This window comes from Ornithorhynchus anatinus, chromosome 9 (assembly GCF_004115215.2).
Source record: "Ornithorhynchus anatinus isolate Pmale09 chromosome 9, mOrnAna1.pri.v4, whole genome shotgun sequence".
In the NCBI taxonomy this organism is placed as follows: Eukaryota; Metazoa; Chordata; class Mammalia; order Monotremata; family Ornithorhynchidae; genus Ornithorhynchus; species Ornithorhynchus anatinus.
Genome location: NC_041736.1, coordinates 34,698,780 through 34,712,314, shown reverse-complemented (window position 1 = coordinate 34,712,314; position 13,535 = coordinate 34,698,780). Strand labels below are relative to the sequence as shown.

The window sequence follows — 13,535 nt, the reverse complement described above, 5'->3', positions numbered from 1 at the left end:
CACATGGGGCTTTCAACATTGTGTTCCTTATTTTGAATCACCTGTGAAGACTGCAGTGACAGCCAAGCATTACTTCTGAAAGAACAACAGTCATTTCTGCTCCACTCTTGCACCAGAAGGATACGTGGTTCCATTTTTTGGAAGCTGATCAGAAACCTCAGCCTGGTCAGAGAAGCGGTACTGCCCTAATGAAAAGAGCATTGACTTGGGAGTCAGAGGATCTGGGTTCTAAATACCTGCTGGCTGTATGATCTCCTGTAAATTGGGAATTTAGAGTCTGTAGTCCCTGCTACTCTGAACCTCAAGTGGAGTAGGGACTGGGTCTAGCTATTTTTTATGGTCTTTGTTAAGCACTTACTATACGTTAAGTGCTGATAAACTAATCAGGTTGGACACAGTCCATGTCCTATATGGAGGCTCACAGTCTTCATCCCTTTTACAGGTGAGGTAACTGAGGCCCAGAGGAGTTGTGACCTGCCCAAGTTCACACAGCAGACGAGTGGAGGAGCCAGGATTAGAACCCAGGTCCTTCTGACTCCCAGGCCCGTGCTCTATCCACTAGGCCACGCTGCTTCCAACCTGATTATCTTGCATCAACCCCAGCACTTAGGACAGTGCTTGGAACATAGTAAGATGGAACAAATACCAAATCAACCAATCAATGACATTTTTTGAGCAATTACTGTGTGTAGACCTTATACTAAGCTCTTGGGAGAAGACAATACAATAGCGTTGGTAGGTACGATCGCTAGACATAGAGTCTGAAAGGGGAGACAGACATTACAATAAATTACAATAAGGAAAATGAGAGACTACGAGGATATGGACATAAGTGCTGAGGGTGGGGTGAATAGCACGTGCTTAAGGGGTAAATACTATTACTACTATTTCAATGCATACTGTTGCACGGATCATCTTCATGAAGCATAATATTCATCTCACACCTCCCCTCCCCTCACCTCCCTTCAAAATGGCTTCTATTACCATAATCCCTCCACATCAAGCAAAAATGAATCATTATCAGCTTCCCGGCTCCCCACCAACTCTTCCCATTTTACACGAGACCTCTTTACCAGCTCCTCTCCAGCTTGCTCTTTTAACTCCTCCCAAACCGATTTTCTAGCTGCACTTCCCTCAATTCTCCCGCCTCCACCCACCAGCTCACGCTCTTCCATCATTCTGGAATCCGGCAGCCCAAATCTTTCCCCGCCTTTAAAGCCCTACTAAAATCTCACTTCCAACAAAGAACATATATCTTCAGACACATACATATACATAGATATCATTTGGGCCCATGTTCCCACACACAGAATGACAGGAACTGGAGAGAAGAAAAGTGCTTGCAAGTAAGACCCCAAACCTCAAGAGCTTCCTCCACCAGATCCAGCCTAGCCAACCATTTCATCCTAACAGTTCCAAGCATCCTCTGGCGGCAAGGTCTCCACACACTGCTCAGTGATGTAAATCCTCTGGCCCTCACACCATGCCCCTCAACATACATGCTCTTAAGGTTTGTTCATTTTCAGCCTCCAACCCAGAGATTTTGGGGGCTGGCTTTTTCCTTCCCACGCAGATGGGGACATCCAACTAAATGCCCAGCACATGCTTCTTTGTTCACCTCAGTCCAGAAAACAGTCAAATTCTGCCTTAGTCCCAGAGAGTGAACATCAGACAAGGTCGGGCCCAAGGGGACTGTTAGAACCAGCCCAACCCTGGAATATCTTTGGTATAGAGAAGCATTCATTCATAATTGTATTTCTTTCCTTATATTAATGTCCATCTTACCCTCTTGACTGTGAGTTGTTGTGGGCAGGGAACATGTCTGTTGTTATACTGTCCCAAGTGCTTAGTACAGTGCTTTGCACACAGGAAGCGCTCATTAAATAGTGAATCAAATGAATCACTACCCCAGTGCTTAGAACAGTGCTTGGCACATACTAAGTGCTTAACAAGTACCAACATTATTATTATTAGTTCCGAGTAAAACAGCACTCCCCTAAACACAAAGCCTCTTCCTTCCTCTCCCTCCCAAACGTCACGTCAAGTCAAGTCTAGAGGCCATCAGAGCGATCCACCGGCCCGCCGATTCCGATACCTCCGCCCACAAGAGCGCTCTGGGCTTACCGCATGTGTAGATCACGTTGAGGTGCTTGCGGATTCCTGGGTAACACGGGTCTCCAAACTCGTACGTGCTGGCGTACACGCTGCAGCTTCTTCTCCCGTGGCAGCGTCGAGTCATGAGCTGGAGTGCAGACGTGGACTGGCACTCTGCGACAGAGAGAGATAACAGGCACAGATTCGGTCAGCTGGCAGCTGTGTGCGGAGCCCTGTACTAAACGCTTGGGAGAAGCAGCATGGCCTAGTGGATAGAGCATGGTCCTGGGAGTCAGAAGGATCTGGGTCCTAATCCCGGCTCCGCCACTTGCCTGCTGTGTGATCTTGGGCAACGCACTTCACTTTTCTGTGCCTCAGTTACCTCATCTGTAAAATGGGGATTAAGACTGTGAGCCCTATGTGGCTCAGTGGACAGAGCACAGGCCTGAGAGTCAGAAAGACCTGGTTCTAATCCCGGCTCCTCCACATGTCCGCTGTGTGACCTTGGACAAGTCACTTCACTTGTCTGGGCTCCAGTTACCTCATCTGTAAAATGGAGATTAAGAGTGTGAGCCCCATGCAGGACAGTCATTGTGTCCAACCTGATTAACTTGTATCTACCCCAATGCTAAGAACAGTGCTTGGCACACAGTAAGCGCTTAACAAGTACCATGTTGATGATTATTATTATTATGTGGGCAAGGACTGTGTCCAACCTGATTACCTTGTTTCTACCCTACCTCTTAGTACAGTGCCTAGTGCATAATAAATGCTCAAATATCACAATTATTATTATCATAGCAATAAACAGGGTCATTCCTTGCCCTCAGTGAGCTTATAGTTCTGAGGAGATAGATCATACACCACGATTTGCATGCATATGTACACCCAAGTGCTGAGGTAAGATACAAGATAATCAGTTTAGACACAGACCCTGTCCCTCCATGGGGTTCATAGTCTAACAGGAGAGAGAATAGGCATTAAATACCCCTGTTATAAAGAAACTAAGGGACAGAGAGTGAAGTGACTTACCCAAGGTCACACAGCAGGCAAATGGCAGAGTTGGGATTAGAATTCAGCTCCTCTGACCACCCCCAGATCTGTGCTCTTTCCACTAGGTCCCGTTGCTTCTCTACACACATCCCAGATGGTGAAATTTGAATCAGAACACACTTTTTTGTGCTCGCTTTAATAATAGTTGTAATAATGTTTGTATTAAGTAGTCAATGGGTGCAATGCACTGTACTAAATGCTTGGGAAAGTACAGGAGGAAAAAGAAACCATTCCCTACCCACAGTGAGTTTGCACTCCAATGAAGGAGGCAGACACAAAATTCTTTACAGAGTACTATGGATAAATGATAGACTATATGTACCGATAAGTAAACAAACAAGTGATAGAGGTGGCTTTTGGGGTGATATGACTCAGGATGTTGTGATGATTTGGGATATTAACTGGACCCACAGACCACCACTCTCCCACCTTCAAAGCTATTATTAAAAGCACATCTTCTCCAAGAGACCTTCCCCGATTAAATTCTCATTTCCCCTAATAATAATAATAATGGTTTTTGTTAAGTGCTTACTTTCTGCGAAGCACTGTTCTAAGCAGTGGGGGGGATACAAAGGGATACACGTGGGGCTCACAGTCTTAATCCCCATTCCACTTGGATTATATTCTTTATTCACCCCACCTTCAGTCTCACAGCCCTTCTGCACAGTAGCTGAAATTTATTTTAATCTCTGTCTCCTCATCTGGACTTTAAGCTCCCTGTGGCCAGGAGATGACACTACCAGCTTGGTTTTATTGTATTCTCCCAAGCACTTGGTTCAGTGCTCTTCACATAGTAAGCACTCAATAAGATTGATTGTTGAAGGAGGTAGGATTTTAGGAGGACTTTGGACATGTGAAGAGTTGTGATCTCTCTGAAGGGGTGGATAGGGAGTTTGGGGGACAGGGAGATAGTTTGAGTGAGGACCTAGGGGAACCAGCCACCCAGTCTAGAATCTCCCACTAGATTGTAACCTCAGAGAGGGCAGGGGATGTGTCTGTTTATTCTTATAATGTACTCTCCCAAGAGCTAAATACAGTGCTCTGCACATGGTAAGCTCTCAGCTGAATGAATGAACAAACCTCCTGGCTAAGTGTTGATCAAACAGCTGTAATAGAGGGAAAGAGACAGACGAAAAACTCTTCTTTTTGTGTTTAACATATAATGAGTATTCACACAATCCTCTCTCTGGTTGCCAGTGGAAAAAAATTCAAGCAAGAAGGGGCAGGAGGAGGAAGGGACTAGAGAAGAGCAGGGGAGATTTTATGGAGACCACGCCTGATGGTTTCAATTTTCTCAATTAAATTTGTGGCCAGGTCACTAGGGGCAAGAGATAGAGGCAGTGGAGAACAAGGGGCTTGAAACAACCGGAGAGGGCATTGGGTGTGGGAGTCAATAAGGAGAGGGAGTCAATAAGGAGAGGTACATAAGTATAGCAGTGGGGAGAGAATGGGTGAGTACTTGAGTGCTTACAAAGGTGGAGACTCGAGCGCATAGGAGATGGAGTAGAAGGGGAAATAACATAGGGAGGTGAAAGATTAGTCCAGTAAGGCCTTCTGATGAAGTGATTTGAGTAGGCCTTTGAAAATAGGGAGAGAGTGGTCTGCTGGTTATGAAAGGGAAGGATAGTCCAGGCAGGAAGGAAGGCATGAAGGCACGTCATGTTGATGAAGAGAGAAATGAGAATGAAGCACAGTGAGCAGGTTGGATTAGAGGAGCGAAGTGTGCAGGCTGGGTTGTAAGAGAGGAGTGAGTATACTTAAGGGGAGAGAGCTGATGTGGGGGCCTTAAAGCTAATGCTTAGAAGCTTCTGCTTGAAACGCGGAGGTATTAGCAAGCACTGGAAGTTTTGGAGGGTTAGAGGAGAATGAGAGGAAAAGGAAAGAGGAGTGAGGATTCACCCTGGAAACTGAGTTTGATGTTTTGAGTGTTTTTTGAGGAAGAAGAGAGGTTGCCTGCTCTGACTACTTAAGAGTTATTTTAAATTACATTGTGTTCCCCACCTAGTTCTCATGTGTCTCACCTCGTGTTTCACACCACCAACTCTTTGCCTATGTCCTCCCACTGGCCTGGAACTCACTTCCCCTTCATATCTGACAGACAACAACTTTCCCCACCTTCAAAAATCATATCATCTTTAAAGCTTCAAATCATATCTCAAATTAAATCATATGCACTTGACTCTGTAACCCTAAACCCTTGATTTTTTTTTTTTTTGTGTGTGTGTGTGTGTGGCATTCATTCAGCCCACCCTCAGCCTCAAACTCCTTATATACAAATAGTAAGAATAATTGTATTTGTTACACACTTACTATGTGCCAAGCATTTTACTAAGCGCTGGGGTAGATAAAAGATAATCAGGTCCCACATGGAGCTCACATTGTAAACAAGAGGGAGAACAGGTATTGATTCCCCATTTTGCAGATGAGGAAACTAATAATAATAATAATAATAATAATAATGGTGGCCTTTGTTAAGCACTTACTATGCGCAAAGCACTGTTCTAAGCACTGGGGGGATACAAGGTGATCAGGTTGTCCTACGTGGTGCTCACAGTTTTAATCCCCATTTTACAGATGAGGTAACTGAGGCACAGAGAAGTTAGGTGACTTGCCCAAAGGCACAGGAAAGTTAAATGAAAGACCAAACTCACAGATCAGACAAGTGGTTGTGTCAGGATTATAATCTAGGTTCTCTGACCCCGAGGCCCAGGCAAGACAAGTGGCAGAGCTAAGATTAGAACCCAGGTCCTTCGGACTCCCAGGTCTGGGCACTTCGAGTTGGCCATGCTGCTTCACTTTATGTTATCTTATCTCTCCTTAGTGTCCTCTCGCTCATTGTATTTTTTTTTAACTGTAAATCCACTGAGTGCCAGGGCCCCTGTATAATTAGGTGAAAGACCTTCCTAACACAATAAGCACTTAATGAAGAGTATCACCACTACTTCCCAGACCCATCACCAGCTCAAACAGGGGCCAGTTTCTCTTAAACCCCTTGAAAGTGAAGGGGATTAGAAGGATCACGCTCCAGCTTAGCATCAAGCTGCTTTAATGCCCTGTTATCTGGTCCTGATAAAGTATCCGGAACACACTGAAGAGAAGGCTGGAGGGGACATTTCTGAGCCCTTGAAAATTGCAGTGATTTCTCATCAAGGCACAGCATTCAGGAAATGGCACTTCATCGCTTTTAGATAGTATTTTTTGGCATTTATTAAGCACTTACTATGCATTAAGCACTATGGGAGGTAAAAGGTTAGGAGAATCCCAACGCACATGGGATTCACGATCTATATACCATTTTACAGATGAGGAAACTGGAGGTCACAGAGATTTAGGGTCTTGCCCAGGCCTGTGGAGGTAGGACTCCAATCTGGGTTTCCTAACTCCATTCCCATTTCCTTTCCTCTGGGCCAGGCGGCCTCAAACATCAGTGCTGCTGTCAGGTAAACCCCAAACTTACCCATATGGTACAGTTACTTTAGAAGGAAAATCTGGAGCTCCTGGAATACAAAGTATTGAACAGAGCATGGCCTGAAGGATAGAGCACAGGCCTAAGAGCCAAAAGGGCCTGAGTTCTAATCCCAGCTCTACCAATTGCCTGCTGCGTGACCTTGGGCAAGTCACTTCACTGCTCCGTGCCTCAGTTTCCTCAACTGTAAAATGGTAATATCTGTTCTCTCTCCTACTTAAACTGTGAGCCTTATGGGGGACAGTGACTGTGTCTGATCTGATTAATTTGTATCTACCCCAGTGTTTAGAACAGAGCTTGACACGTAATAAGCACTTAACAGAAGCCATAATTTTTATTATTATTGAAGAGATATATAAAACTTCCAATGTCAATAAGTTTTCTGATTCACCACTGGAACCATTCCAAGAACACTGCTATTCTTGCATTGCCTGGCACGCTCTGTCCATTATGCTGCTTCAACCAATGGCATTTATTGAGCGCTTACGGTGTGCAGATCATTCTACTAAGCACTTGGAAGAGTACAGTACTGTAGTGTTGTTAGACACGATCCCTGTCCTCAAGAAGCTTACAATATAGTGAAAGGTTAGGCATTAAAATGAATTACAGAAAGAGGAATGGCAGAGGGTAGAGATATGTTACAGAGAAGTGCTGTGGGGCTGGGGGTGGAGTTAGTACCAAAAATACTCAGGAGGTACTGATAAACGTGCATAGGAAATGCAGAAGGGAGGGCAAATCGGTTGGGAAAATGCGAGTGATTAGTCAGGGAACCCTTAACTCATCTCTTTCCTTCAACCCACATATTTAATCTATCACCAAATTCTACTGCTTCAACCACCGCTAAAATCCACCCTTTCCCCTCCATCCAAACTGCTACATTGTTAATCCAAGCATTTACCCTATCCCGCCTCGCCTACTGCATCTGCCTCCTTGCTGACCTCCTTGCCTCCTGTCTCTACCTACTCCACTCCTTACTTCACTTGGTGGTCTGGATATTTTTTTCTACAAAAACATTCAGTCCATGTTTCCCTACTCAAGAACCTCCAGTGGTTACCCAACCTCCTCTGCATTATATAGAAACTCCTCAGTATAGTGTTCTGCAATAAATATGATTGATTGATAGGGAAAGCTTCCTGGAAGAGATATGATTTTAGTAGGGCTCTGAAGATAGGGAGAATGGTGGCCTGTCAGATATGAAGGAGGAGGGAGTCCCCCACCAGAAGAGCAAAGGGTCAAGAGAGAGAGAGAGAGACAGGAGAGAGATGGGAGATAAAAGCACAGTGAATAAATAGGTGGGTGTTTAAGGAGGCAAGTTCACGGGCTGGGTTGGAGTTGGAGTTGAATGAGTTTAGGTAAGAGGAGAAGAGGCGATTGAGGGTCTTAAAGCCAATGGTAAGATGGGTGGGCAATCCCTGGGGACTTTTGAGGAGGGCAGAGCTGTGGTCGGAATGATTTTGTTGGGTTTTTTTTAATGGTCTGAGTAGGAGAATGAAGTACAGACTAGCTGGATGCCTCCATTAACTCTGTACACCTAGATATCACAAAACTACACAGACGTAACTGCAGTGGCATCAGGGAACCACATAACAATCTAAGCACTTCCCAAAGACAAATTCAAAATCCCCCAAAGACACCAATACAGACGAAAATGATATTGGATCTTTTGGATGGCACCTTTTTTCCTGTCCCATGGGAAACGGTAGTTGCTGCAAACCTGGCTTTGATGTCACAGAAGCTTTTCGGTTTTTTGCCTCCTCCTCAGTAACGGGAATTCACTGCTATCTTTTTGCTGTTATCAATATTTTCCATGACACAAACTCCCCAAGAGTCAGAACTGCTGCTACCCATGAAACACTTTGACATTTGCCTTGATTACGGTCAGCAACAGCCTCATTCTTTACACAGCATAGTTTGAGTCAATTTCGTCTTGCTAACCTATTAGTAAAAACCAGTGCCTGTCCGATTACAATTAGCCACTCCTCAGTTTATAGGCATTCATCTATTTGACCCATTATATGAGATAGTGTTCAACCAAAAATGCTGATTGCTAAAACTTCCCAAATGATTTTATATTTAGAAGACGACTTCCAGCATTTATTTTTAAAGAAAAAATAAACACAATTGAGAGTGTGGTCTCATTATGCTTATAGATCTTAACATAAATGGTTTTCCATGCCTTAAACAATTCAAGGAAAGCAGCTTCCTTGCAGTTTTAGAAAGGCCATAATGAAAATAAATCCCAAATGCGAAAGTAGACAAAATAAATTAATCTGTAGTTACTAACTTTGCTAGGATGTCTCCCACTCCACTGGGAGCTAAGCATCCGTTTCTGAACAATGACCTGAACATTAGGGAAGCAGCATGGAAGCAATGTGGCCCACTGGAAAGCATGGGATAGTGGAAAGAACTCAGGCCTGCAAGGCAGAAGTCCTGGGTTCTAATTCTATTCACCCATTTGTCTGCTGTGTGATCTTGGGCAAGTCACTTCACTTCTCATTGCTTCCGTTACCTCATCTGTAAAATGAGGATTAAGACTATGAGCCCCAAGTGGAAAATGGACTGTGTCCAACCTGATTAGCTTGTATCTTACCCCGGTGCTTAGAACAGTCTTGTCTTATGCCGTCAATTCGTTTCCTACCCATGCCAACACCATGGACACACCTCTCCCAGAACGCCCCACTCTCCAAGTGCAATTGTTCTGGTAGTGTATCCATAGAGTTTTCTTGGTAAAAATATGGAAGTAGTTTACCATCGCTGCCATCCGCACACTAAACTTGAGTCTGTGCCCTTGACTCTCTCCCGTGCCGCTACTGCCCGGCATGGGTGAGTTTTGACTTGTAGCAGATTGCCTTCCACTTGCTAGCCTCTGCCCAAGCTAGGAATGAAATGGCTAGGCCTCTGCTTGAATCTCTCCCCTGAGGCTGAGACTGGTAGAGTACTAGAAACTCTCCAAGTATGACCCTGAGAGGGGTCTTAGAACAGTGCCTGGCATCGTATTAAGCACTTAACAAATACATTAAAAAAAAAAAAGACATCTCCCATTGCATGACATCACCACATTCAGTACCAGCTCCATTCCACTGACCAAACATGAGAGAGAGGATTCAGACTTAGAAGGCCCCGGCTCCAGAGCTGGAGACAAGAAATTGAGCTGCCATCTTGACTCCTGCCCATATCCCAGCAGGGAACAATATTAAGAATACCTTGATGCTAAACAGTGCTTTTGATTTTCCAAATAGCTTTTAAATTGTTTCTCATTTTGCCTCACAAAAGCCCTGAAAGGAAAGGCAGGTATCATCCCCATTTTGCAGATGAGAAAACTGAGGTCCACCATCACCCAAAAGGCCAGAAAGAGCCAGGATTTTTTTTAATGGTATTTGTTAAGTACATTCTTTGTGCCAGGCATTGTATTAACCTCTCGGATTGGACACGGTCCCTGTCGGCCACGGGGATCACAGTCTCGATCTCCATTTTACAGATGAGGCAAGAGAATTTAAGTGACTTGCCCATGCAGGCAAGTGGCAGGGCCAGAATTAGAACCAGAGTCCTTCTTCCAGGCCCGTGCTCTACCCACTGCTGCTCTTAAGATCCAAAGCCAGGTCCCTCAACTTCTGCCCTGTGCTTTTTCCACTGGACCACTTTGCTGAGAATCTCTACAAGGTGGGATTCTCTCAAGGGAAGAGCAACCTGGCTCGCAGCCACAGCCCCAGTTGGCAGAGAAATGGCAGTGATGGAATTCTGTACTTAGCATTAAGAAAGGATTAAAATAGAATCCCTTTAATGGAGATAATAGATAACTGCAAGCACAGGCTGCATAATTCAAGATTAATTACCTCATCAGCTTTATCTTTAATCACCTTCCAACTCCACTTTCTGTTTATTATGATTCCAGATAATGGTGGAGATGACAAAAAGCATGTGCTGGGCTACACTGTTGCATGGGATCCAACACTTCCCCTTCAAGGTTTAACCATCACGGGCTCGTACTTCTTTATCATCAGCTGCCCGTCACAAATAAGGCTTCAAGTCAGATTTATTTTTTCTCTAAATAAACCCGCAATGCCAAATTTCCCAGGCACCCCCTTAAAAAAAACCATCCACTAACCCAACTTTCTGCAAGGAAAATGACCACACACCAGTGGTCAATGAAACCCAATTGGGTGGACAGTGAAGGGACCATTCCCAAACAACCCAACCCTTGGATGGGATTCATTTTGGGGTCTGCCTCTTAAGGTTTCAACCTTCAGGGCACAGTGTGCCATCAAATCGGCTTAAGAATGAAGATGTGAGCCGAGCCCAAAGCCAACAATGTGAGCTTCCGACGTTCCTTCTCTCAGGCCTGCCTGGGCTCAGGATTGGGGTAAAGATGGCCAGTGGGGGTGCTGGGGAAGGCGACTAAAAGAGGAGACAGACCTCAGAAAGAGAGAAGTCCACACCAAAGAGAGAAGAGGGAAAATAGAAGCAGGGTAGTCTGGTAAGGTATATCCAAAGCCCTCCAAAGGAATCCATGCGACAAATGTAAGCAGACCAACAGAAAATGTCCTGGCAGCCCAGGTTCCCTAGCAAGCAATCAATGCTATTTATTGAACACTTTCTATGCAGTCATTGGTATTTACTGAACATTTCCTGTGGAATCAGTTAATGGATTTACTGAACACTTTCTACGCAAAGATATTTCCCGAGAGCTTACTCTGTGCAGAGCACTGCATTAAGCGCTTGGGAGAGTATAATACAATGGAATTGGCAGGCACATTTCCTGCCCATAACAGACTTACAATCTAGAGGAAACAAGGATGCTTGCACAGGGTCCAATCTGTGAGTAAAACAAGGGCCTTGGAAGCCAACTCTGGGCCCACTTCTCTGTTTTCAGGCTTCCCCTCTTAATCCCGCTACTGGTTACATACAACTGATTGATGGATTGATTGGTAAAATGCGTTTTCACGGTGGACCGCTGCATTCGCTCCTTCCAGATCTCGTTTGGGAAATTACGGCTCAAACCGACACCTAAACTAGAACTCTACTTGGGTGGACCAGTGGAGAAAGAGCACAGGACTGGGAGTCCAGAGACCTGGCTCTGTCATTTGCCTTTCTGTGTGACCTTGGGCAAGTCAATTAATAGAATAGTCACTTAATAGAGAAGCAGCGTGGCTCAGTGGAAAGAGCACGGGCTTTGGAGTCAGGGCTCATGAGTTTGAATCCCAGCTCTGCCACTTGTCGGCTGTGTGACTGTGGGCAAGTCACTTAACTTCTCTGTGCTTCAGTTCCCTCATCTGTAAAATGGGGATTAAGACTGTGAGCCTCACGTGGGACAACCTGATTCCCCTATGTCTACCCCAGCGCTTAGAACAGTGCTCGGCACATAGTAAGCGCTTAACAAATACCAACATTATTATTATTATTATTAATTAACTCTCTCCCTCCCCTTAAACTGTGACCCCTATGTGGGACAAGGACTATGTCTGGCCCGATTATCTTGTATCTATGTCGGTGCTTACTACAGTGTTTGGAACGTAGTAAGTGCTTAACAAATACCACTGAATTCCTCTCAAGAAGGGAGTTTCTGATGTTCCTTAGTCACAGCAGTGTCTACCCAACTGAAAGCTGAAGAAAAAGTGGCAGTATGGCCCCATGAGAATCAGAAACCAGTTCCCCAAGCTGCTCAGTTGCTCCACTAAAAATAATAATTGTGGCATTTTTTAAGTGTTAACTACCAATCAATCATATTTATTGAACTTTTACTGTGTGCAGAGCACCTTACTAAGCATTTGGGAGAGTACCATATAACAGAGTTGGTCGACACACTCCTTGTCCACACTGTCTTAAGCAATGGGGGAGATAGAAGATAGCAAATTGGACATGGCGCTTGTCCCACATGGGAAATGAAAGCCCCTTGAGGGTAGGGATCATGTCTACCATCTCTACTATATTATACTCTCCCTAGCACTTAGTACAGTGCTCTACACAATCCTCTACACTGTAAGCTCGTTGTGGGCAGGGAATATGTTTATTGTTATAGGGTATTATCCCAAGAGCTTAGTACAGTACTCTCCACAGAATAAGCACTCGATAAATAAGATTGAATGAATGAATGAGCAATCAATAAATACCAGTGATTGATTCATTCATTGTGGTCCCTGGGAGAAGTCTGCAACATCTCTGAGTTGGTATCCGCCCTGACTTACCTTGTGGGACTGTTCTAAGGGGTAAATTTCTTTTGTGCTATTTAAAAAACATTCCTCCAGTTAGCCCCAAACTCTGTACAGTGGAGCATTACTCAAGTTCAACATCACAATAATAGTTATTTCAGTCAGTTGATCATATTTACTGAGCACTTAATAATAATAATAATAATAATAATGGTATTTGTCAAGTACTGTTCTAAGTGCTGGGGTAGATGCAAGGTGATCAAGTTGTACCACGTGGGGCTCACAGTCTTAATACCCATTTTACAGATGAGGCAACCTAGGCTCAGAAAAGGTAAGTGACTTGCCCAAAGTCACACAGCTGACAAGTGGCAGAGCCGGGATTAGAACTCATGACCTCTGACTTCCAAGTCCATGCTCTTTCCAATAAGCCACGCTGCGCATGGCACTGTACTAAGCGCTCAGGTGAGTACAATATAACAGAAACATTCCCTCCCCACAGTGATCCATTCTAGAGTTGCCACTCCTAGATTCTGTAACAGTAATGTGGTTAAACATATCTGCTTTAATGGAATCTTCAAATCACTCCATTAAATCAAATGTTCAACTGCTTTCAAATCTTAACTCCATCCCTCCACCTCTGCCCCCCGCCAAAAACAGTCTGTGGCAAAAGGAACATGAATAATAATAAAACGGTCTTGGAACTGTATTAAGATCGCAGAAAATGCAGACACATTCCTTGGGGCTCCTCTAAAAGTCATCTCTCAATAACGCACCGG

The 13,535-nt window shown here is 44.5% G+C and overlaps 1 protein-coding gene across 1 annotated transcript in view; it reads right to left on the bottom strand.

Moving 5' to 3' along the window:
- The window catches only part of EVA1A (eva-1 homolog A, regulator of programmed cell death), a 274,987-nt gene that overhangs the window by 153,648 nt on the left and 107,804 nt on the right, over positions 1 to 13,535 (bottom strand). Inside the window, exon 5 of the mRNA XM_029071948.2 lies at positions 2,125 to 2,268. Within this exon, the coding sequence (XP_028927781.1) occupies positions 2,125 to 2,268 (144 nt within the window). The remainder of the gene's footprint in view (positions 1 to 2,124; positions 2,269 to 13,535) is intronic.